The following is a 25,809-nucleotide window of genomic DNA, read 5'->3' on the forward strand; positions in this document are numbered from 1 at the left end:
TTCTATCATAGATAAGTTCAATTCACTCAAAAATATTTGTTAACGATATAATTCAAGCAAACTGGAGGGAAATTAAAGTTCTAATTTTCCAAGCAACACATCAATGATTCAGAAAGCTGGATGGACTTATTAAAATTGAGGCTTGCAAACCAAACAGTCATTTACTTAAATTCCACAATTATTTTCCATCAATATTGAAAAATGTCATTCACATATAATCTGCTATCTGTAAACTAATTCAAAATAACAAGTGATCCCATTCTACCTTTATTCTTACATCAGGAAATAGAATGCTTGCAGAAGGTTATTATATTGAAATTAAAACCAAAGGTGAATATCAGAGAAAACAGAGGCAAATGAATGAGATGACTTCAACATTTTCTCATGACCGGATTAAAGGAGCTCCTTGACTGTGACTGGCGAGCTTGAGAAGCTCTGGCTTCTGAGGAAGTTGCTTTCTTTTTAAGTATCCCTTGCGTATTTTGTTCTATTCTTAGAAGGATCACATAGCACTTGGGAGCAAAGATGCAAGCGAGAATCCCAGCACTGGAAGTCAAAATGGCAAAGACTTCCAAGGCCACAATGGCCTTGCCCTTGGAGCTCTGGTACGAGGGCAGGAAGGAGATCCAGACGCTACAGAACACAAGCATGCTGAAGGTCAGGAACTTGGCTTCATTGAAAGTATCTGGCAGGTTCCTGGCCAAGAAAGCCATGGTGAAGCTCGCCAAGGCCAGCAAGGCCATGTAGCCCAGGACACAGTAGAAGATGAGGAGAGTGCCCTCATTGCACTGGATGATAATGGAGCCAGGCTCAGAGTGGATGTCCAGCTCCAGGAAGGGAGGGTATGTCCCAAGCCAGATGCCACAGAGACACATTTGGATGAGGGTGCAGGTGAAAATGAGAGAGTTAGATGCTGTGGATCCCAGCCAGCTCCGAAGCCTGCTCCCTGGTCTGGTGGCCCTGAAGGCCAGAACCACAGTGATAGTTTTAGCCAAAATGGAGGAAATGGCTACTGTAAAGACAACTGCAAATGTCGTTTGTCGCAGCAGGCAGGTGGCTGTGGTAGGATGGCCGATGAAGAGCAAGGGGCAGAGGAAGCAGAGGCCAAGGGAGACCAGCAGCATGTAGCTGAGACTGCGGTTATTGGCTTTGACTATGGGGGTATCTCTGTGCTTCACAAAGACCCCCAGGACAAGCATAGTAAGGAGGGAGAAGCAGATGGCTGTACAGGCTAGAGTCATTCCCAGAGGTTCTTCATAGGCCAGGAAGGTCACAGTCCTGGGGAGGCAACAATCTCTTTCCCTATTAGGATATTGATCTTCAGGGCACTGCAGGCACTCCTCTGCATCTATGAACAACAATAAATCATGCTATATCCCAGATTGATCACTTTTTGTCCCCTATAAAGCACAGTGTTATTCATTTCATATTGAGCTCCATCTCATTTTTGGACTCCTAAGTAAGAAGGAAAAATATTCTAAAGGCTGAATAAAATGAAGATACATTTCAGTTTCCTCATTTCTCCACATATGGATAAAATAATGTGTTGAAATTATTTATTTCATATCATAGATTTGCTAAACAAAAATTCAAACTCCCTGCAATCCATTAATTTGAAACCCCTTACAATGAGTCGAAAAGGGTCCTTTTATACACAATCCAATACTTTAAGAACAGAAATGAAACATTGAAACCATAGAGGAAGGCCAAGAGTTGCTTTTTAAAAATTAGGTGAAAAAGATTTTTTGTTGAATTTCTCTGAATGTAAGGTTATAGCTACAAGCCATTTTCCATTTGGAACATGGTCCAAGAATATGAACAATTTTCAGAAGAAAAAATTAAAACCATTTTTAGTCATACAAAAAAATGCTCGAAATCACTATTGATTAGAGAAATCCAAATTAAGACAACTGCAGTACCACTTCACACCTCACAGATTGGCTAAGATGACTACAAAAGATAATAGAAAATAGTGGAGGGGAAGAGGGAAAACTGGGATGCTAATATGTTTTTGGTGGAATTGTAAATTGATCCTACCATTCTGGAGAGCAATTTGGAATTATGAGGAAAAATCTATCAAAACTCTGCATCCAGCAGGGAATCTACTGTGTCTGTATCCCAGAGAGGTCATAAAAAAGAGAAAATCACCCACATGTATAAAAATATTTTCACACTTCTTTTTGTAGTGGCAAGGAACTGGAATGAGAGAGGATGCCCAAAAGTTGGAGAGTGGCTAAACAAATTATGATATATGAATGTAATGGAATATTATTGTTTTATAAGAAATGATCAGCAGGCTGATTTCAGAAAGGCCTGGAGAGATTTCTATTACCGGATGCAAAGGGAAGTAGGTAGACTCAAGAGAACACTGCACCCTGAAACAGATACCATGTGATGATCAACTGTGATAGACTTGGCTCTTTTCAACAATGAGATTTGTGATGGAGAGTCTAGCCATTTACATTCAGAGAGAGGATTATGGGGACTGAATGTGGATCACAACATAGTATTTCCACCATTTTTTGTCATTATTTCTTTCCTTGGTTTTTTTTTTTCTTATTTTTTCCCTGTTGGTCTGATTTTCTTGTGAAGCATAATAAATAGGGACATGTTTTGAGAAAAAATGCACATGTTTAAACTGCATCGAATTACTTGCTGTCTAGGGAAAAAGAGAGATGAAAGAGGGAGAAAAATTGAGAACACAAGATATTTTTTCACAAGAATGAATGTTTAAAAATATCTTTGTATGTATTTTGACAAGTGAAAAGCTATTATTATTAAAAATAAAGTCTTCATAATAAATACTACACATTGTATTCTGAAAAATAATTGTGATTGGAAAAAAAGAAATGCTAATTGAAATAAGGTGAAAAATAGTCCATTTTGGGAGCTTGACCATAACGAAGTAAGTAAAATGAGAATAAAAATCAAACTCCAAAGGACTGACTTAAAGCGTAAGTGTTATGTAAACAAATAGAAGACCAAGAAAATTCGCCCCCCCAAAAAAATCCCCCAAAGTGTAAGCTTTCAAATATACTGTTTTATTGATCAATATCAAATACAAAGCAAATCACAATGAGGTCTCATCAGCTTTGACACCGAGATAACTTTGAGGATGATCAAATTTTATTCATTTTTTTGTGAGCCAAGTTTTCTTGAATTGGGACTCCATCCTCCAGAAAACAAATCTTTCAAATAATCTCCCTTGAGGACTCTGATCAAACTTATGCCAAGGGATATTTTCATAAGACTAAATCCAGAGACCAGACTTCTGCCCTTAAACCAAAAGCATCTGTGTTTGGATAGTTTTTAGAATTAAAATATTTTTTTTAATTTTTCTGTTAAGAGGGAAGAAGTTTAAAACTAAGTTTTAGACTAAGCTTTCCTACAGGAATGGGGAAGATTCCAATTAGGCTGCAAGGTCAAGGAAGTATTAGGGATTCCCATGGTAGTAAAATCCTGATGGATTCTGCTTCGACAGATTTTGGGTATCTTGGACATGGTAAGCTTCTAATTATAAGAATGATCACAAAGCACATTGAATGAAGAGGATTGAATAAATGCAATGTTATTTCAACTCAGAAATTATTGTGATTTTGCCAAATACAAAGCACACCAGTTTAAGATTAACAAATGAGAATGTCCATTACTTTGGAAGAAGGGCAGTTTATCTTTAGGAACCCACCTGTCTGGTTGGAAATTGTCCCTTCAGGACATGGGGTACAAGCATAGCAACACCTGGGCTGGCTTTCAAGAGCTGTCTTTTGGAATCCAGGGCCACACTTCAGATTGCACCTAGAAGTTGGAGTCTATATTTCCAGCAGAGAAAGGGAGAAAATGTTGTTGAAAAAACAACTGGTGAAAGATGGATGAATTGAGGAAATTAAGATTTCAAGGTTCTCCTATGGAAGACAGGTAGAATAAAGTATTTGCAATTCTGCAGGACAAGAATGACGTAATTCTCAATGGAAAACTTGTATCTTCATCTTCCAATTCAGATCATCTTATCCCCAATGAATCCACACAAATTAACCAGTGGATACAATCAAGGTCCTTGCTATTTTTTTATTGTAATATCTAGTTGGTTAGTTTTTCCCAAGTACCATTTTAACTCTAAACATCATTCCATTTTAGAATTGGCAATGCTGACATGTTTTTGACCGTACAAGAGGAAATATATTTTATTAATTGCTAACCCCTGAAAGTTTTGGGTTTTTGTGTTTCCATAAATTCAAACATTCCACCTAGAATGATTCAGGGAATGATATTTTAGAGAATACGTACCAAAATAAACGAATTGCACAATTAGTGCTTGATTGAATCAATGAATCAGGTGATTTTACAGGCTAATCTTATTCTCAGGCTGATATTTGAAATCTGTTCTTGGCACTATTGTAAAGGGGCGGTGGAATTGATCTATATATACACAGATGGAATTGTATAGAAATACATGTTTGATATCAGCAGAGGCTATAGCTTCAACATTTATATTAAAAATCTCTAAAGCCATTGTCTCTTTAAAATAAAACACAGCTTTGTACAACTGTACCCAATTCAAAAACAAACTCAGATCAAATTATTTGTCTATACAAATCCAGATATTGAGTAATCATCTGTAAATAAATGCCTTTGGGGGATAATTGTTGTCTACTCTAGTGGATATAAATAGCCTATCGCACACATTTCCACTATCTGGAAACATCATTGTACCAGTGAAGAAACAACCAGTGTCCAGGAAACGAAAGAGACAAAGTGATAACATTGATCTTCATTGGCTCCTTACCTGATGGAAATCTTCTGGCCAATCTATGTCTTCTTCCTTAATGATGAATCTCTGAGCAAGAGGATGTACTTCACCCACTTTGACCAACGTCTCTATCTGGTCAGGGAAGGATTTATAATTGAGTATATCATATGTCTCAGCATCCACCTGGACTCCATCCTTATGTGACCCATCACTGGCATTATTGACAGAACTGATGAATTTCAGAAAGTGGTGGATCTGAAAGAAAGAACAGGTGATTGTTATTCTTTGTGGAAAGAAGAATTGTGCCCATGTCCCAGGATTGACTATCAGTGGAAAACAGGCTCATAATCTGGAGCCTCCAAAAGTTGTCATTCTCATTTTTGACCTTCTCTTAGAGTTTCTGAACTCTAGAAAACTTGAAAACTAAGGACAAATGAAAAATAACAAAACCGGCACCCAATTATTTTCTACAGATATGCTAGATAAATTGTGGTATGTGAATGTTATAAAAAATTATTGTTCTGCAAGAAATGACCAACAGGATGATTTCAGAGAGGCTTTGAGAGACTTACATGAACTGATGCTAAATGAAATGAGCAGAACAAGAACAAGGCAACAAGAAGACTGTGTGATCAATTCTAATGGTCTTGGCTCTCCTCAATAATGAGGTGATTCAAACCAGTTCCTGTAAAGGCTAGTATTCTGGAGAAGTATACTTGAAAGAAGGTGTTAACTCAGTAGAATTGGTAAGGAATGTTAATCTAGTTTAGCATGGTGATTAATAGTTCTCTATTTCAGTGGATGTACATAGTACTGAATATAGTTCTACAAGATTGACATCTATGATAAGGTAATTATATATAAAATATATATTCAGGTTGTGGTTTTCAGTGGTCAATGGAAAATATTCAAGAAAATTTCGCAGAGAATTACAAAATATTGAATGAGAAGGTTGAAAAACAGAAATTTAATCTACATTGTTGCCACTGAGAAATTTAATGGTAAGACCTGATTATTTTAGGGAAAAGAAAAATAATCTAATTGGGCAGAATTCCTAGTACACATTTGGTGTTCAGTCATTAAGTCCTGTCCGACTTTTCATGACCCCATGGACCATAGACTACCTTACCCTGCTATGCTCTACTATATCTCAAAGTCTGTTCAAGTTAATATTAATCATTTCCATGACACTATCTATCTTAAACTGTACCATTCTTTGTTCCTTTTACTTTCAATCATTTCTAACAACAGGGTCTTTGCCAGTAGGTCCCATCTTCATATTATGTGGACAAAGGTTTAAACTGCTTTAGGATTTGAATTTCCAGTGAACGGTGGGGATTAATTTAAGTATTGATTGATTTTATCCCCTGGTCGACCAAGAGTCTTTCTAAAGTCTTGTCCAGCACCACTATTATACCATAGAATCAGTTCTGCAGCACTTATCTTTCTTTTAAGTCCAAATCCCACGGACATAATTTTTTCTTGAAAACACACATACGAGAGAGGGCGAGAGCCAGAAAGAAAAAGAGAGAGAGAGAGAGAGAGAGAGAGAGAGAGAGAGAGAGAGAGAGAGGAGAGTTTTAGTTATAGAAAATTTGGTAGCAAAGTTTAATTCTAGTAATCATCACATATATTACTGTGGAAAAGAATCACCTATAAGAAATGATGTAGTCATTATCATATATAAAAAGGTGAGGAACGAAGTACTTGGCTTTTAAATCAAAAATAACAGGATGGTATCTGTTGGAATCCAAGGAAAACTGTTCAACATCATAATACAAACATATGCTTTAACCACTGATGGGAAAGAGGCCAAAGTCTGTCACATTTTTGAAGACCTGTAATGTGTTCTCCAAATAAGTCCTATATATACAAAGCAAGTCAAATTTGTCCAAGGAAATGAAAAGACAATGTAATTAAGCAAAATAGAATTAGAACAGCAGTCAGATTTGGGTTTCTCCTACAAAACAAAGAGCTGCATAGACGAAAGCCAACTTCTACAAATTTTCAAATTGAGTACATTAAGTAAGAAATGCAAATGGAATATAAAAAAGAAAATTGAGGGATTGTCCATCAATTGGGAAATGGTTGAATAAATTTTGGTATATGTTTCTCATGTAATATTATTGTTCTATGGGAAATGATGAGCAGGATGCTCTCAGAAAAAAATGTTCGAAAATCCTCCACAGACTCAAGCAAAGTAAAATGTACTATATACACAGTAATAGCAATGTTCTGTGATGACCAGCTGTTCTCAGTAGTACACTGATCCATGAATATGCTAAAGAATGTGTGGTGTTCTTCTTCTTTGAAATATAATATAAAGGTTGGTTCTATCTGCAAGCAGGTTTCTTGGGGAGGTAGCTCTAGTATCAGGTCAGATCAATAATCACCCCAAATGTAGCCAGGTGTTAAAAATGCATTTGCTTGTTCAATAAAAAGTTTATTGCTTCCTCAAAATAGCCTGGTTAGTTTTCTTGGCTTATCTCTCTGCTTGGTTCCAAGAGCTCCTTCCGAATGTCTCCAAATCCAACGGTTTGTCCTTCAGCCGCCAGCCAGCCAGGTGGAAAATGGAATGAATCTCTCTTGCCTTCAAGAGAGGCTTATGGGTTTCCTCCCAGATTGTTCCCCTCCAACCCCTGGCAATGTTCCAAAGTCACTAACTAACCCAAAGCTAAGAGCCTCTTTATATATGATCTCTCAAAGGTTGTCTCCTCCTTCTGGAGGCAGGGATTAAAGGAGGTGTGAATTTGAATATCTCATATTAAACCCTGAAATCTCCGAAAGTGTGAACTCCAATGAGTACTTAAATACTTCTTGCTTATATGAGCTCTCTAAAGGTGTGAACACAAGCATTGCATCAATTCCATTGAGTTAACACTAGGATTCTAACATCTCCCTTGAGTTATCATCTTGTTTCACGTTGAAGTAACACTAGGATTCTAACATCTGCTTTTTTTTGTTTTAGAACATAGATGGTTATGACCTCCCTGACTTCTCAAGGAGGTGAGAACCCCAAAAAGAAGGTGATCACACCTTCCCTGACTGCTCAAAAAGGGAGTGAAAACACCATAAAAAGAAGGTGATCACACCCTCCCTGACATCTCAGCAAGAAAGATGGAAACACCAAAGGAAATACAAAATCAAATCAGATTAGTGATTTCTAAAGGGGCTCACTTGAAACAGGTATGAAACAAGGTGTACATACATCCATCCCCTATGGGAGGCATTCTTTGTACAAACAAAACTAATGCAAACAAGATTAGAAGGGAAGCAACAAAATGGGAATACATCTTCACAGTTAAAGGTTCTGATAAAGGCCTCATTTCTAATATATATAGAGAACTGACTCTAATTTATAAGAAATCAAGCCATTCTCTAATTGATAAATGGTCAAAGGATAGGAACAGACAATTTTCAGATGATGAAATTGAAACTATTACCCCTCATATGAAAGAGTGTTCCAAATCATTGTTGATCAGAGAAATGCAAATTAAGACAACTCTGAGATACCACTACACACCTGTCAGATTGACTAAGATGACAGGAAAAAATAATAGAGAATGTTGGAAGGGATGCGGGAAAACTGGGACACTGATGCATTGTTGGTGGAATTGTGAACGAATCCAACCATTCTGGACAGCAATCTGGAATTATGCCCCAAAAGTTATCAAATTGTGCATACCTTTTGATCCAGCAGTGTTTCTATTGGGCTTATATCCCAAAGAAATACTAAAGAAGGGAAAGGGACAGGTATGTGCCAAAATGTTTGTGGCAGCCCTGTTTGTAGTGGCTAGAAACTGTAAATTGAATGGATGCCCATCAATTGGAGAATGGCTGGGTAAATTGTGGTATATGAATGTTATGAAATATTATTGTTCTGTAAGAAATGACCAACAGGATGAATACAAAGAGGCTTGGTGAGACTTACATGAACTGACGCTAAGTGAAATGAGCAGAAGCAGGAGATCATCATATACTTCTACAACGATATTGTATGAGGAAGTATTCTGATGGAAGTGGACTTCATTGACAAAGAGATCTAACTGAGTTTCAATTGATAAATGATGGACAGAAGCAGCTACACCCAAAGAAAGAACACTGGGAAACGAATGTGACCTATCTGCATCTTTGTTTTTCTTCCCGGGTTATTTTTACCTTCTGAATCCAATTTTCCCTGTGCAACAAGAGAACTGTTCGGTTCTGCAAACATATATTGTATCTAGGATATACTGGAACATATCTAACATATATAGGACTGCTTGCCATCTAGGGGAGGGGATGGAGGGAGGGAGGGGAAAAATCAGAACAGAAACAAGTGCAAGGGATAATGTTGTAAAAAAAAAATTACCTTGGCATGGATTCTGTCAATATAAAGTTATTATTATTGAAAATTTTAAAAAAGGAAAAAAATATGGGAGGCATTACACATAATTACATAATATACATAAGCACATAGCAATATAACACAGACTAGTAGTAATGTCACCAATAACGTGAATCAACATGAGAATTTATACATGTCCATAAGTCCAAGAAATAGTCCAAAAGGAATCTATTGTCCATTAGTTCATGTGCCAGGAATCCAATAATTCCTGTAAGCTCTGAAGTACTGCAATAGTCTCATCAACAATTTTTCATCTCAAGGAATCCAATGATTCCTGTTGAAACAGTCTCGTCTTGTGTTACTGAATCCAATCATTCCTGAAGATTTCAAAGCTACTTCAACAGTTTCACTGTCAGCCATGCTCTTTCTGTGTCAGATGTTTCTTAAATGTGATTTTAAAAAATCTTTCCATACCCAGAGAAGAAAATGACTGTGTCATGTGTCTGAATACAGATTTTTGTATATTCTCTCTCTTTCTCTCTCTCTCTCCCTCTCTCTGTCTTTGTCTCTCTATCACTCCTGCTCTTTTTATTGTTCTCTTTGTCTCTATATCTCTCTATATGTGTATCTCTTTCTCTTGCCATGTCTCAATTTATTTTTGTCAGGTTTTTAATTAAATCAAGAAATCTCTTTTCTTTCACAGCATGACTTTTATAGAAATAGTTTGCATAATTTCACATATCTTTTCTTACAAGGAACTGGAGTGGGAATAATGGAGAGAATCTGGAACTCAAAAGTTTAAAAATCAAACAAAAATTATTTAAAGTGTAACTGAGGAAACTATTAAATAAATTATTTTTAAAAAATTGTGACATAAAATTTGAAATAAATAAATCTGAAGTAATTTCATTGTTTCCACCCAGAATTACATGTAATCACAAAGGGGAAAAACCTGAAAAAATATATAAAGGAATACCTCAAATCATCACTGCATCCTCTCTAGAACAAATCTTTAACAAGAGAATGTTGTGTAGCCTATGCTAAGCCCAATTTTTGAAGAGATATGTTACCTTCCAAGGAATATCTAGGTGTCTCCCAAGGTCTGATACCTCCTTTACCTCAGAATGGAGTATTTGATGGAGAGCATGGGCCACTAAATACACTGCATTGTAAACATTTGGAAGCAGTTCCAGAAGGGCGATGTCAATGTTCGTAAAAGATGAATGTAAATCTCTGAAAGAAAAACCTTTTGAGCACAAAGCATAGAACATCTCTACATCACCTTTTTTGGAAAATCTACATTTAAAGACACTCTCCCAGAAAGATTTTAGGAAAATGTCCTCAGGGTTCACACTTGTATTCAGGCTTCTTACAAAATCTGTAAAACCAGGAATCTCCTTCTGGGTATGAGAAAATAGTATTGTACCATGAAAAGTGGGAAATTGGTCTAAATCTGTATCAATGGAAAAATCCCAAGAAGATGTGGTAATCAACAACTTTCCATAAGGTTTATAAGACATCAATACACTGGAAAGTTCATGGAGGGAATCAGTATCTCCATAGATGAACATTACATTTGGTGATGATGAAATAATTCTAGAAAATAGGTCAAAATCTTCTCTGTTTCTAAAGTTTTTAGGCACTGTTTCCTTAAAAGACACACACAAATTATTCCTGATCATTTCTTCTTTCAGATCCTTGAAGAACATTTCCCCTTTTGGGTTATCAGAAACAAGCAGTCCTATCCATGTCCAGTCAAAATGCAGCATCAATTGGATAAATGCCAGGTGAAGAGCAGATTGCTCTTTCCCCATCTGATATACAAAAGGATACTGAACTTTATCATTCAATAGAAGATCAAATGAACCACAGCTAATCTAAATGAAACAGAAAGAAGACAATGAGTTCCTTCACTGTAGGAATTTGGCCTTCATATTTGTATAATAAACAGCTATTAATAAGTTTCACAGAGCAGATGATTTGCTTGTAAATGTTAATTTATAGTTTTAGATCACAAAATTATGGTGTTATGGAATGGAAAAGTTGGAAGGAAAATCTGAAACTGCTCCCATCCAAGAATCCTTTTTCCATTGTCTCTATCAAGTACTTTCTAAGTTTCTGCGTGAAACATTGCAAGGAGGAAAAATTCTCCAAAAAGGTCTTTACCCCTTTTAGATAACTTGACTGAAAGACAGAATATTTTTTGATTAACTTTTTGGCGAAATCAGTATCTTTGGAACATTGTCTTTTTGTTCCTATTTCTTTTCTGGAAATTCAAGTGGAACATTTTTGTGTCCTCTGCATAAAGCTGTTAATTAAATAGTGAAGCATAGTTACATGTCTTCTCTAAGTCATCTTCTCTTCCAGTTCAAATATCAACAATTATATTCCTGAGATTTTCTATATTATACATTTGCCTCCTCTTATAATTATAGGGAGAATTTTATTTCTCTGAAAACAAAAAATGTGCCTGAGAACTTGTTCTAGGAGCAAAAGTTCTCTATATCAAAATCATTAAGGAATAGGAAATGGAGAACTCCTCATAGGGAAATCTACTGCCAAGAGTGGAATTCGACATTAGTGATACCCTATGAATAAGAATTCTGTAAGAGTTCTTAGTACTTTTTAGTAAAAACTGAGATAAGCAATGGTTCACTCCACATCCAATGAATACTTTAATCTCTACTCTCTAAACACAACAAAAAATGACCTTGTATGAGATCTTCAATCATGGGAAAAAATTTCATAGGCACTATGTCTTGGTTATACCATTCAGCTCCAGTTTTCTAAGAATGTCATAAAATAATTAGTGCTGAAATCTGATTATAAATAGCTCTCCAGTAATCCAATCATTGAGGATATTTGGAATATTCCCTCTAAAATGTAATCTTCTCTATGGGTGGTTTTCTTGGGGTCTTTGGAAGCAGCCTTCATTTTCGTTCAGCAATCACCACAAGTTCAGCTAGTGTTTAAAGTCCAAATCCTTTATTGTCTCTTTCCAAGTCTTGTTTCCTTTCCTGTGGCCTTGTTAGCTTTCTTATACTCCAGACCCTTTATTATCTCCTTCCTGGGGCTGGGCAGCTTTCTGGAGAGCCTTTCAGTCACACATTGGTTCCGAGAGCTTGAACTCCCTCTTCCCTTCTCTGTCTTCTGAATCTCCCTGACTCAATCCTGGCTGAGGCCCCTAGCTTATATATGCTCTTTTATCAAAGGTTTGAATCTTGTAGAATTATAGTAAGTACTAAGTACATGTACTGAACTAGAGAACTGTTAAGCACCATTCTAAATTAAATAAGTATATAGAGAATTGACTCTAATTTATAAGAAAGCAAACCATTCTCCAATTGATAAATGGTCAAAGGATATGAATAGACAATTCTCAGATGAAGAAATTGAAACAATTTATAGACATATGAAAATATGCTCCAAATCATTATTAATCAGAGAAATGCAAATTAAACAACTCTGAGATACCACTACACACCTGTCAGATTGGATAGAAAGATAGTGAAAGATAATGCAGAATGTTGGAGGGGATGTGGGAAAACAGGGACACTGATACATTGTTGGTGGAATTGTGAACACATCCAGCCATTCAGGAGAGCAATTTGGAACTATGCTCAAAAAGGTATCAAACTGTGCATACCCTTTGATCCAGCAGTGATTCTATTGGGCTTATACCCCAAAGAGATACTAAAGAAGGGAAAGGGACCTATATGTGCCAAAATGTTTTTGGCAGCCCTGTTTGTAGTGGCTAGAAGCTGGAAAATGAATGGATGCCCATCAATTGGAGAATGGTTGAGTAAATTGTGGTATGTTACAGAACGTTATGGAATATTATTGTTCTGTAAGGAATGACCAGAAGGATGAATACAGAGAGGACTGGCGAGACTTACATGAACTAATGTTAAGTGAAATGAGCAGAACCAGGAGAACATTCTATACCTCAACAACAATACTGTTTGAGGATGTATTCTGATGGAAGTGGATCTCTTCAATAAAGAGAGCTAATTCAGTTTCAATTGATCAAGGATGGACAGAAGCAGCTACACCCAAAGAAAGAACACTGGGACATGAATATAAACTGCTTGCATTTTTGTTTTTCTTCCCGGGTTATTTATACCTTCTGAATCCAATTCTCCCAGTACAACAAGAAAAATGTTCGGTTCTGCACACATATAGTCTATCTAGGATATACTGTAACCTATCCAACATGTAAAGGACTGCTTGCCATCTGGGGGAGGGGGTGGAGGAAGGGAGGGGACAAATCAGAACAGAAGTGAGTGCAAGGGATAATGCTGTAAAAAATTATCCTGGCATGGGTTCTGTCAATAAAAAGTTATACCAAAAAAAAAATGAAGTATATCTATATTCTGACAATACTAACTGTCTCAAAGTAAAATAAAAATATAAAAAGGAAAAAAAATAAATTAGATCATTATAGTCTCTATCAATTCCACTGACAGCACCTGCTTTTAAGTTCTGGCTCATAACACATATCCCCATCCAGATTCGCAAACTCTTGGCTTTTTGAGATGAAACCCTTCAGGCCAAGTGTTTCAGAAAATATTGTTTTTCTTTTTGTACCAGATGGTGGAGGCAAGATGGAAGTGTAAAGAAGCTGCTCAAGCTCTATCAGTTTCCTCAAAATAAAGAAGCTGCTCAAGCTCTCTCAGTTTCCTCAAAAACCCTTAAATAAAAAAAAAGTGTCTGAACAGAATCCAATGGAATGAAACCACTCTCCAGTTTAAAATGGACTAAAAAAGCTTCAAAAAAGGTCAGTCTCACTAGGGTGAAAGAGGCATTCTGTCTAGGTTAGATAGATTGTGGGAAAGCCAGTGAGAGGAGCTGAATCACCGCAAATCAGCCACTAATACGCTCAGTTATGACACAGTAGAGGAGCAAATCAGTAGAGCAACTTCCAGTTCCAGCTCAAAAGCCAAACTCTGGGAAACCAGACTCTTTCCTGAATAGAGCAGGCAATGCTAACATTGCAAACAATTTTCAGATGTCAAAATTAAAGCCATTTATAATTATATGAAAAAATGCTCTAAATCACTATTGATTAGAGAATTGAAAATTAGAATAGTTCTACAGTACCATCTCACACCTCTCAGATTGGCTATGATGACAGGAAAAGAGAATGATAAGTATTGCAGGGGATGTGGGAAAACTGGGTTATTTATGCTTTAGTTGTGGAGTTGTAAAGTTATCCAACTATGCTGGAGAGTGATCTGTACTATGCCCAATGGGCTATAAAACTGTACATGTCCTTTGACCCAGCAGTACCATTACTGGGTCTATATGAAAGAAATTATAAAGGAGGAAAAAGAACCTACATCTGCAAAAAAATGTTTGCAGCAGGTCTTTTTGTGGTAACAAAGAATTGGAATAAGAGTGCATTCCCATCACCTTGGGAAAGGGTGAATAAACTTTGGTACAGGAAGGTAATGGGATATTATCGTTCTGTAAAAATGATAATGAACAAGCTGACTATAGAAAGACTTGGAAAGATTTACATGAACTGATGCTGAGCAAAACAAGCAGAACAAGGAATACGTTGTTCACAATAACAGCAAGAATGTGTGAAGATCATTTATGAAATGCTTGGTTCTCAGCATTTCAGAAATCCAAAGCAATCCCAATATGTTATAGGCCAGAACTCTGAACTTGAAACAAGGTGCTAAGTCGGTGGATTTGATAAAGACAATGGTTATCTAGTTTAGCATGATGCTTAATAGTTCTCTAATTCGGTACATGTACTTAGTCCACAAGATTCACAACTATGATAATGGAGTATATAACTGCCAGCAAGGACTGGACCAAATTCAACTCCATCTCATGTTGGCTGGCCTGGCCTCCTGCATTTCTTCCACTAAGTTCAGCTCCTGTCTGAAGGCCCTCCAGAAAACTAGTGGAGCCCCTAGTGAAGAAGACAATAAAGACTTTTGGACTTTACTACCTGACTATTCTTGTGGTGATTACTCTGCCGAAAGGAAGGCTGCCCAAAGACCTCCAGAAAACTAAAATAGCAGCATTACACCAATAGACTTGGACATAAAATCCTATCTGCATCCAGAAAAAAAATCTAAGGAAACTAAATATAAACCAATACATGCTATGTTCACTTCTTTTTTCTATTTTTAAATCTTTCCCATTGTTTTTCCCTTTTGCTCTGATTTTTCTCTCCCAACATGATTCAGAAATAATATGTATTAAAAACAAATAAATTAACAAAAAAGAGAGACAAAATATTGCCTAATTCCCACATGCTTCATACCATAAAGTGGGAAGATAGGACAACAGTACTTTCCCATCCTATAGTATATAATATAATAGGTTTGGATTCATATTAAAATGTATAAAATATGACCCACATTCATGGCAATTTTTTTTTCCTTCAGTAGAGAAATTATGAAAAGGCTCTTTCTTATACCCCCAGTGAGAAAGCAAATACATTTTTAAATAAATTATCTATGGTTCTCACTGTAGTATGCTTAGTGAGTATCCTCTCATTGATTAAAGAAATGTAAATTCAACTAACGATGAAATACTACCATAAAGCTATTAAATTGGCTGAGAGAAGGAATAAAGGACAAACATAAGAGAGGGGATGTAGAAAATAGGGATACTAAGGCTTTTGGTAGAATTGTGAACTGATTCAACCAGTTTGAAGAGCAATTTAAAGTACACCAAAAATAGTACAAAGCTATCTGTACCATTTAGTATATTAACATCTATATTAAATATTAACTATAGAAAGACCTGGAAAGATTTACATGAACTGATGCTGAGCAAAACAAGCAGAACAAGGAATACATTGCTCGCAATAACAATAAGAATGTGTGAAGATCATTTATGAAATGCTTGGTTCTCAGCACTTCAGAAATCCAAAGCAATCCCAATATGTTATAGGCCCTATAATCACTATTAGGTATATTTCCCAAGGAATTCCCTGATTGGAACATCTCAGTGAACAGAGAATTGGGTGCTCTTTATTAGTACATACTGATGAAGACAAGTAGTAGTGCTTCATGCTTTTAGGGAAAATACAGAAATCAATTTCAAAATGAAAAGGAAGAGAGACCTCTCCATGGGAATTTTTGGAAGTGAGAAAAAAGAAATCTTTTCTTTTATCTAAAATCTTCAGAGTTTTATATAAGTATAAAAAGGTGAAGTGTAGTCATCTTTAGATTTTTCCTTGGCTCAAAATCATCAGACCATCACCTCACCTAGCATACAGAATGATTCCCCAGATGGAAAAGACCGTTTCCTCCTTTTTTTTATCATGTTTTGTCAGAACATGTTGGAGGACTTCTTAATAATTGGTTATTGATTTATTGATACTACACCATAACATTTTATAAAGAATTTGCTGCTTTAAATATAAAGATGACATTGAAAATGAATGACTGTATTGGTTTCTCTTACCTGTGGAACTTTATACAGTTCGAGAATGGTGGCCATGGCCATGGAAAGTGTAGCAGACATCCCTCCAATGACAGCCACAGAATTGGATTGTTTATCACAGCTATAATTGGGGATAATGGGACCTCTCCCTGATAGCCATATTAAGGAGCTCTCCACAGCTAGTTTCTCCAGATGGAAGTTATTGAGTAACTGATATCCCAAAGTTCTGTTGGGCAGCAAATAGGGGTTCTTGTTGATCTCATCAACAGCATACTGAAGAGCAAGGAAATAGTGATATTGTTTGAACATTGACCTAAAGTGAGAGGGAAAATTGAAAAAAAAAAAAAGAAAAACTCTATATTCAAAGAAACAGCAAATTTTCGTAGTAGGAAGAGTGTCAGATAAGGAGTCAGAAATTCCTATCCTAAATCCTGCCCCCCAAATTGATTAAAATTGTGGTCCTGAGCACATCATTTCACCACCATGAGTGTCAGTGTCCACAATTGTAATATGACAGACTTGAACTATATCCTGTAAGATTCTTTCAAGACCACACACATTAAGACACAAACACATTCACACACACACACACACACATACACACACAAACACGCAAATGATGGATATACTTTAGACATTAGAATATGTCTCATTTTGAAAAAAGAATTCTGACTGGCTCACTGATTATCTTCAAGAAAAATAGAAAGGACTTCTGTTTCTCAGATTGCAATGAGGAGATTACCATGCAAAACATGTTAGCTAAGAATACATGATTTTATTGGTAATATATCTGCTAGATGCCTTACAATGATTTTTTAAATTATATATTGGATTGTAAGTAGAAGACATATATTTCAAAAGATTTCATGACCATGTCATGGGTAATACTGAAAGATTCACGATTCAGTACTAATTTGACTCTAGCTGAAATAGCTACTTTAGTCAAAGCTGAGATTTTCACAGCATATTCATTGGCCTTGAAGTCTATCCTTCTCCCTTACTCAAGCAAGGAAATATTCTTCCTCTCTTCGAAGATAGATTATTGAGAACCAGATCATCAATCAATCAACCCTTATTAAACACTGCTCTGGGCTAGGTATTGTGCTAAGTAGTCAGGATACAAAAAGAAGGGAAAAAAAATCCTATCTCCAAAATGATGATATTTTAATGGGAAAGACAGCTTATAATCAGAGACAGAAAGATAGAAAATTGATAGAGACACAAAGAAAGAAAAACAGAAACAGAGAGGCCCAGTGACTGTGGGAGGCAGAAAAAGAGAGGCCAGCCAGGGAGCTATATATGTAAGAGACATTGCCAAGCTGAAGGAGACAGGCCTTGGGACAATCATGAATAGATATGGTGAGGGATAAGGGAGAATTTATGGTCAGTCCTAGGCTGAGGGCTAAAGGGCATCAAAGGATGGTATTGCCTTCTACAGTAAGAGGGAAAATAGGAGTATGGAGAGGTTAGCGATAAAAAATAATGCTTTATATTTTGGATATACTGAACTTAAGATGTCTCCTGGGCATTTAGTTCAAGATATCTGAGAGGCTATTGATGATATCAGTTGTAAAGACATCAGAGAGTTTAGATCAGGATAGAAAAATCTGAAAAACATCCACATAGAGCTACTAAGTAAATCATGGGAACTGATAAGATAACCAAAAGAAGTAGTGGAAGGGATTAGACACATTGATGAAGTATAACTACAGCTGCACAGTGTGATCTCAAAAGGCTCCATCAAAAGAAGGAGGAACAAGAAAACAACAAACAAGAAAAACAAAAAAAGGAGGAGAACAAAAAAACGAGAAACAAAAAAAGGAGGAGAACAAAAAAACAAGAAACAAAAAAAGGAGAAAAAACAGTCCCTAAAATCTAGAGAGAATACGGTACCAAGGAGAAGAAACTAATCACCACTGTCAGGAGAGATGGCCATTATCATAAAGAAGAATAGCAAAAGAAATGATCTGCAACTCAATGTAGTAAATGGGAAGAGAGAAACTAGAGTTCACAAGGAGCAGATGTTGAAATGTTTAAGAATTCATGCCAATGAGCTTACTAGAATTGATGAGATCTCCTATTAGACTTCAGGCATTTGAAAGTCATAGGGATAGAAAGACAAAAGAGAGAAGAAAAAAACAGCTCTTTTCTTTTGGCCAGAAAAGAAAATGTATCACTATCTGAAACAGATATTTGCAACAAAGAAGATAAAATATGATTTGGAGAAAGTCATCAATAGCTCTGGGAGAGCAAGAACATCTTCATGTCAAGTGAATTGAATTTTAAATGAGAAAAGGAATTCTGAGATATGGAACCTCGGAGAGATTCCATTCCTACAATGGGGGACAGCATTGACAAAAGCATGAAAATGAGAGATGGGGTGTGGAACATAGAAAGTGGTTTGGCGGTCCCTTTGGTTTTATTTAAAATGTCACAAAAATGGCAAGGGAAAACAAATGTCAAAAATTGCCCTATACTTTATATTTACTAGACATAAAATGATGAAAAACCTCAGTGCAAATATTGGATCTTGTCAGTAGTATGAGATACATGGCACTTGTTGACATTGTAAAGTTCATATTGTTTGATATTTTTGATGTGCTGTCATATTATTCTGATATTGGTAAAACATCAATAGGAATCATTAAATCAAATGGTCCTAACACCCATCAAAGTTTTTAAATAAAGATAAGCCATGTTGTTCTTTTTCTTTAGCAGCTCTCTGTTGGGAAGATAAGGCTTGAAGCTTTGGATTAGATAAAACTGAACCGAATGCAGTATTCTGAATTTGTTCTGTTTTCTGATGCCTAAGATAATGAATGTTAGATTTCCCCTTCCCCGTTTCATGTTGTTATAATTCAGAAATATCTTTACCCAAATCTCACCCAAGTCAAGCATCCATAAATGACCTTGAGATTTTCATCACATATGAACACAACTGTGAACATTTCTTCCCCTATTTGGAACAAGTAATCAGGTCTTAACCATGTCCATTCTTAGAGAATACAGTTTTGACACCTAAACTCCAATTTTGAGTGTAGGACCTCCCTAACGTGTTTCACCCCTCCTTGTACTGGGTGAGTTTTTGTCCTCAGTGGAGATGAATCTGTGCTGGTTTATAATGCCATATAGAATAGGGGTGAACAGTCTCTCTCTGCTGCACTACACATTAACAACACTTTTCATTTATCACCTTCTTGAATATTAGATTTCTAGTCATTTTTGAACCCACATCTTTGCTTTAACCAAAGTTCTGAGAATAAAGAAAACACAACTCTACCAACAAAGCAGTCAATAAGAAATATGGATTAATATTGCCTATATTAGGGAGGGTGGGAAAGTAACTACTTACGTTTGTCGTGCATAACTGTTGAAGGGACATATTTGGAAGAAAAATTTGTTCACTTGAATCTCTACCTTCACAAAAAGGGAGAGGAATCCAGCAATGATTAGATCCCCTTCTTTTCTATACGTGGGATTGAAACGTCTTTCTATGTGACAAGGATTCTTGACCATCTGGTACTCAGATAAGAAAATCTGCAAAATCAGAAATACAAATAATAAAGAGGATGAGAGTCTCAGTTTCCCCAAGCCCATGGTCAATATTCCAGATCTCTAAAGAGCTAAGGATTAGGGGAATATAAGGTGATTGGAGGCCATAGTTCTTGCATCTATAGACACATGCTCTATTGCTAAACATTTGTCTTTTTTAATAGATGCTCAAGCTTTGTACATTCTCTTCTCCTTGGGAAAGCAGAATGTGAGACATGAAGTGGGCCTCTATTTGGGATAAAGGCAAACGTTTGAGTGAGCAGGACATATTTATTTGACATTTTTGCCTCCTGGATATTATTCATCTAGTTCCCTGCAGATGAATAAGGAAAAATGGTTCTTCTCATCTCTTGGGTGTAAGTCAAACAAATATTTTGACCAGAGTCTGAGAGTGAGTTTCTCCAAGGACCAGCTAGCCCAGCAATTCTGCACCTGTGTCCTTCATCTTTAAAAATTCCAAACTTAACAAAAAAAAAGTTTTGGAACTTCCTTGCTTGTTTTCTGTCTCTGGAGCCTTCGTAGCTTTGATGGGATCTGAAATGCCCAAAATACTCTTTTTTCTTTTACATGCTAGCTCAACCTAGAAATTCCCTCCTTAAGAACAGATCTTAAAATCAAAAGTGAATTGTTAGATGGTAAGAAGGAATGATAAAAAAGAATATTTTCAGAAAGAGCAATTATTTTGAAAGGATTATTCAGGACACAATTTCAGACACAGAGTATGATTTGAAAACATCTTCAAGAAAACTTCAAAGAAAAATAAACCTGGGCAGAAATTTGATTGCAATTTCACAAAGAGAAAAGGCAAGATATTCTTACAGACTTGAGTTCTGAGATCCTATACCTGCTACAGGCTCAGTCACAGGTGTATCCTGGACCCACACTTGGTGAGGCTTTTTTCTGGGTCAGTCCCCAGCCCAGGGTCTAACTGGTCTAGCCTGGGAAAAAATCCCTAACTCTAAGATTTCATTGACCAGCCCAATGGACAATTTAATTTGAGGGATTATTCTAATGATATTTGAAGGGACATACTAGAAGAACTTTGCTCTACTGTTCTCTTTGTTCTGCCATTTTGGCTGATTGGAATTCCTTGAAATATAATGTCCAGAAACCATTTTAGTCAGTTTTATGGTGTACTAATGATGCTTAAGCCTTCTTTCATCAATGTCTTAAAGGTTAGTTGTTTTGAAATATATATTTTTTCTAATTTTATATTTATTAGTTTTATTTTCAAATTCATTAGTGTCATAGAGAAATTATTCTTTATTGTCTTCTAATTTTCAAAGAATTTTTTTTCATACTTGTTTTTCTAAGCTGAAGAATGTTCTCCCAATACTTTGTTATTTAGGCCACATTTATTCTGGCATTTTTTCCACTATCCTTCTCATTCAATTTTTAAAATCATTTTAATTTCTTAAAAACACTTAGTCCAGCAAATTTTAAGCTAACCTAATGAAAATCAGTGTGAATTCAAATTATTTATTAAACATTATATGTATTTCTAAGTGTATATCTATAATGAGAAATTAAGTCAAATACTTAAGCCAATTCCTGATCTAGAAAAGTCCCAAGAATAGGTAGAATAAGCAGGGATTTGAAAATTGATCTAACTCTTGAAGATAGTAAAGAAAAATATTATATGGAGCTCGGAAATGTTACCTTTTGTTTTTTTTTTACATACACTCCTACACACACACACACACACACACACACACACACACACACACACCAAAATATCGTTGTATATGTTGGGTGGGAAAGTGAAATATGATGTCTCAGAAATATTTTAATATTTATTTCACTAATTAATACTAATTTACATAATTTTTCAGGTAACCAGCAATAACTTTATGTTTCCTGAAAATTGCCTATTTATATCTTCTGCCAATTTATTAACTAGGGAATACTTTTTATATTCCTACATTTGGTTCAGTTCCCTATTTTTTTTTTAATGAGATGTTCTTCAAAGACATTTGGTGCAAATATATACATAAACACAAATATATGTATATATATCTTAGTCTGTATATAAATGTGTGTATGTATATATATATATATATATATATATATATATATATTATGTATATATATATATATATATATATATATATATATATATATAGCTAGTTCTGCTAAACTGCCTTCCAGTTTGGCCTCCAAATTTTCTCAAATGGTGCATTGGATTCTGAAAGCTAGAGTCTTTAGTTTTATCAAATTCTGGATTACCAATGTCCTTAGATTGTATTGTGTAATACATACAATATGTGTATTGTGTCTTTAATCTAGTCCTCTGAGCTAGTACTTTATTTCTTAGCCACTACTACTTTGTCATCTAGTTTATAATCTGCTGTTGCAAAACTAGCTTTCATAGTTTTTTTTTGACTTTTGGATTGTCTGAATACTCTTGGCTTTTGTTGTTCCAGATGATTTCTATGTGATTTTGTTTTAATCTCCATAAAATGATACTTTGGAAATTTCATTCATATAGCACTGAAAAAAATTAATGAACTTTGGTATGATGATCTTTTTATTAATCTTTGGTTTTTAAATCTTTCTTTACTCTGTCTAGCTGTGGGATCAAAATGATATTTGTGTCACAAAACCCCTTTGTTTAGCTTTTTAATCCATTTTTTTCAAATTCATCATATAATATTGTGGTAAATTGTTCTAAAGAATTATAAGAGAATTCACTTATAGGAGACAGCTGAATGGTACAATGGATAGAGCACTGCTCTTGGAGTCACAAGGACCTGAGTTCAAACCTGCTTCAGTCACTTAGCACTTCCTTACCTGTCTGGCTATGGTACCTGGGTTATAAATAATAGGAAAATTTCCAACATGACAACTTAACTGTCTCTCTCAATCTTGCTCCCTACACTACTCCATGGACAAAATCAGGAGAAATAGACACATGACTCAGTAGCAATTTCAACTCCATTGTACCTGAAATGAACAGGAAAAGGAGCTGATGAGGCAGGCACCCTAAGACTCCCTACCTCCTCATGTTTAAAATGTCATTTCTTCCACTAATAAAATACAATTATAAAAAATATAATACAATAATAAAAATGCAGCAAGGGGCCACCATAATCCTGGAAACAGCAAGATTCATATGCCTGACTTCAAATGTGGCCTCAGGCATTTTCTAGTTGTATGACTCTAGACCAGTCATTTAATCTCAACTGGCCTCACAAATACTAAAAAACAATTCTGCCTCCTGCCGAAACAGAAAAACACCCACCAAAAACAAAAGGACAACAACAACAAAAACCCACAAAGCAGGATTCACTCGTAAATGTAACTAGTAGAGGTGATCTTGTCTTAAGAAAATTGTTAAAAGTTAGTTCAATTACTTTGTCCATGATACTGTTACTATTGTGGTGGATATTGTTATTGTTATACAGTTGTGTCTCATTCTGTGACTCAGACAACAGGACACCAACTCCTTCTCTCCTCCATTATCTCTCAAGGATTGCCCAAATTCTTCTTTGTCTCCATGATACTATCCGTCCATCTTCTTCTTTCCCATGTACTTTTCTTTTCACCCACAATATTGCTCTATAGCAGCATCTGTTCCAGTGAGTTCAATCTTTCCATCGTGTACACAGATTTTTCAAGATTCTGCTTCAATATTTGACCTTGTACTGAATAATCTCAATTGATTTCTGGAACAACTGATATATCTGTCATTTACTGTCCCAGAAACTGTCAAAAGTCTTTTCCTGACCCAAAATTCCAAAGTGTCAGTTCTGGAGGGCTCAGACTTCTTTACAGTCAACCCTTAAAAGCTGAGTTTTACCAAGTTCAATTGAATTTGGGTCTCCCTTTCCCTATGTCATTGATTTACCTTTTTATTGTTAACAAATATCAAATCAATTCAATTTGTGTAGTTGATAATATGGTTTGAGGTTTGTGAATTTCTTTCCTTCCCTTTTCTCTTGACATTTTCTTTCACATTTCCCTTCACATTCCAGATCAGATATTTCTTCAGATGAATTAGGTTTAAATAGTATTAGATATTTGAATATTTGGTAATCTCTAAACTGATTTTCCTAGTGTGACCATTACTTATTTACTCACATATCAATCAAACTGCCCAAGTTTACTTCATATTCTGGTAATATCACATCATAAATGAATTAATGAAAGTGTTCTCTTTACTGAATTATCTTGGTTGGTCTAATCATGAACAATTAAAATTTATCCAGTTACTTAATTCTTTCTGTATTTGTGTGGAGTTTTCTCAGACTCTCAAATGTTTTGTACTGTCTATAATGTTATTAACAAAAAATGTGTCTTTCTCTAGCTTCCTACATCATTTGATGATTGACAAACAGAATTGTTAGTGATTTTTATGGATTTATCTCCCATCCTGCCATTTTGCTGAAATGACTCATTATTTCAATTTGTTTTTCAGTTGACTTTTTAGAGTTTCCTAGGGAAAAAAAAATCACATCATCTGTAAAAAGTGATAGACACATTTTGTCCTCTTCTTGATCCTCAGAAAGACCTTGATTTGTTAAATTTAACTCATTGACACAGGGATGGGAAATTGTATGGGTCTACTTCTGAAAGTAAGACAATTAAGGTTTTCCCAGGCTAATGGGAATGGAGAATTTTCTGGCCTAGAAAAGAGAATTTGGAACTGGAGATTCATGGCAGGACATAGTTTCCACTTGGTCTGGTAGTAAGATGACACTCATTTCCTGTCAAGAAAGCATAAAGAACTGAGTTCAAAAGTTTCTAAATGTGTAGAAGGCAAAAGAATTGTAGGTTTGTGGCATATTTGGGAATGAGAGGAGAGGAGATCCAAGAGTTCTGAGAATGTCTGGAATGCCAGGTTGGGGACACTAAATTTAGACACAGTTTCAAGAATTACCTGGGAATCAGTTCTTGAATTTTTGTCCTTCTTCTCTTCAGAGTTTTACTTTTGTTTTATATTATTTATGGAAGAGCGCTGATTTGTAAATTTCTCTATTATCAACCTGGGAAATCTCCTGTTGCTTTTGAAGGGAATATTCATTTTTAAAAAGAAAGAAAAGAAAGAAGAGATCTTGGCAGGGATATTTTTGTAATTTTTTTTATTGAACAAATATTAGTGCATTTCCATAAAATACTACATCCTATACCTTGTTGTTGGTAGTCATAGTGGTGTTTTTTTTTTTTTTAAGAGCAAGTCACAGAATTTCAGCCATTAATTTTCCTTAGAAGTATCTAAACCCGGATATATATTCAAAGATCTCAGAAAAACAAAAGAAGTGTTAGTTTGTAATAATAGGTGATGCAACAAATAAATAATATGACGACTAAAATATTCTAGTTGAAGGCCATTTCTTGAAGAAAGAAAAGACTATTATTACTCCTGCATTTTTATTGTCTCATTTTTATTATTCCATGGCAATCTACTTATATGCCCAAGCTATTGTTACAAGATGTATTTGATGGAAATAATAAGGCTTTGGAACAGATTTCTAGATCCAATGATCATTCTACAATTCATTAATTAATGGAAAAGTGATTGGCTAAATAATTTCGAGTCCATATTCACTGGTTAGAAACCATTCAACTCAGCAAATTAATTAAAATTCTCCAATAAATCTTCTATCATAGATAAGTTCAATTCACTCATAAATATTTGTTAACGATATAATTCAAGCAAACTGGGGGGAAATTAAAGTTCTAATTTTCCAAGCAACACATCAACGATTCAGAACGCTGGATGGACTTATTAAAATTGAGGCTTGGAAACCAAACAGTCATTTACTTAAATTCC

The 25,809-nt window shown here is 35.5% G+C and overlaps 1 protein-coding gene across 1 annotated transcript; it reads right to left on the bottom strand.

The window, feature by feature from the left end:
- Positions 1 to 371: 371 nt before the first annotated feature.
- LOC127541684 (vomeronasal type-2 receptor 26-like) lies at positions 372 to 25,183 on the bottom strand. Its single transcript, XM_051966899.1, has 6 exons — positions 25,166 to 25,183; positions 19,837 to 20,021; positions 16,506 to 16,797; positions 4,784 to 5,002; positions 3,686 to 3,809; positions 372 to 1,348 (listed from the first exon to the last, which is right to left on the bottom strand). The coding sequence occupies exons 1-6, from the start codon at positions 25,181 to 25,183 to the stop codon at positions 372 to 374; spliced, it is 1,815 nt and encodes a 604-aa protein (XP_051822859.1).
- Between the last annotated feature and the right edge of the window lie 626 nt (positions 25,184 to 25,809).

This window comes from Antechinus flavipes, chromosome 6 (assembly GCF_016432865.1).
Source record: "Antechinus flavipes isolate AdamAnt ecotype Samford, QLD, Australia chromosome 6, AdamAnt_v2, whole genome shotgun sequence".
Lineage (NCBI taxonomy): Eukaryota > Metazoa > Chordata > Mammalia > Dasyuromorphia > Dasyuridae > Antechinus > Antechinus flavipes.

Bases quoted from the DNA above. Each gene is read 5' to 3' on its own strand.
- LOC127541684 (XM_051966899.1), bottom strand. The intron at 16,798-19,836 runs GTAAGTAGTTAC...CTCTCACTTTAG, and splicing joins AACAGTTATGCACGACAAAC to GTCAATGTTCAAACAATATC. The intron at 1,349-3,685 runs GTGGGTTCCTAA...TGTTGTTCATAG, and splicing joins GACAATTTCCAACCAGACAG to ATGCAGAGGAGTGCCTGCAG.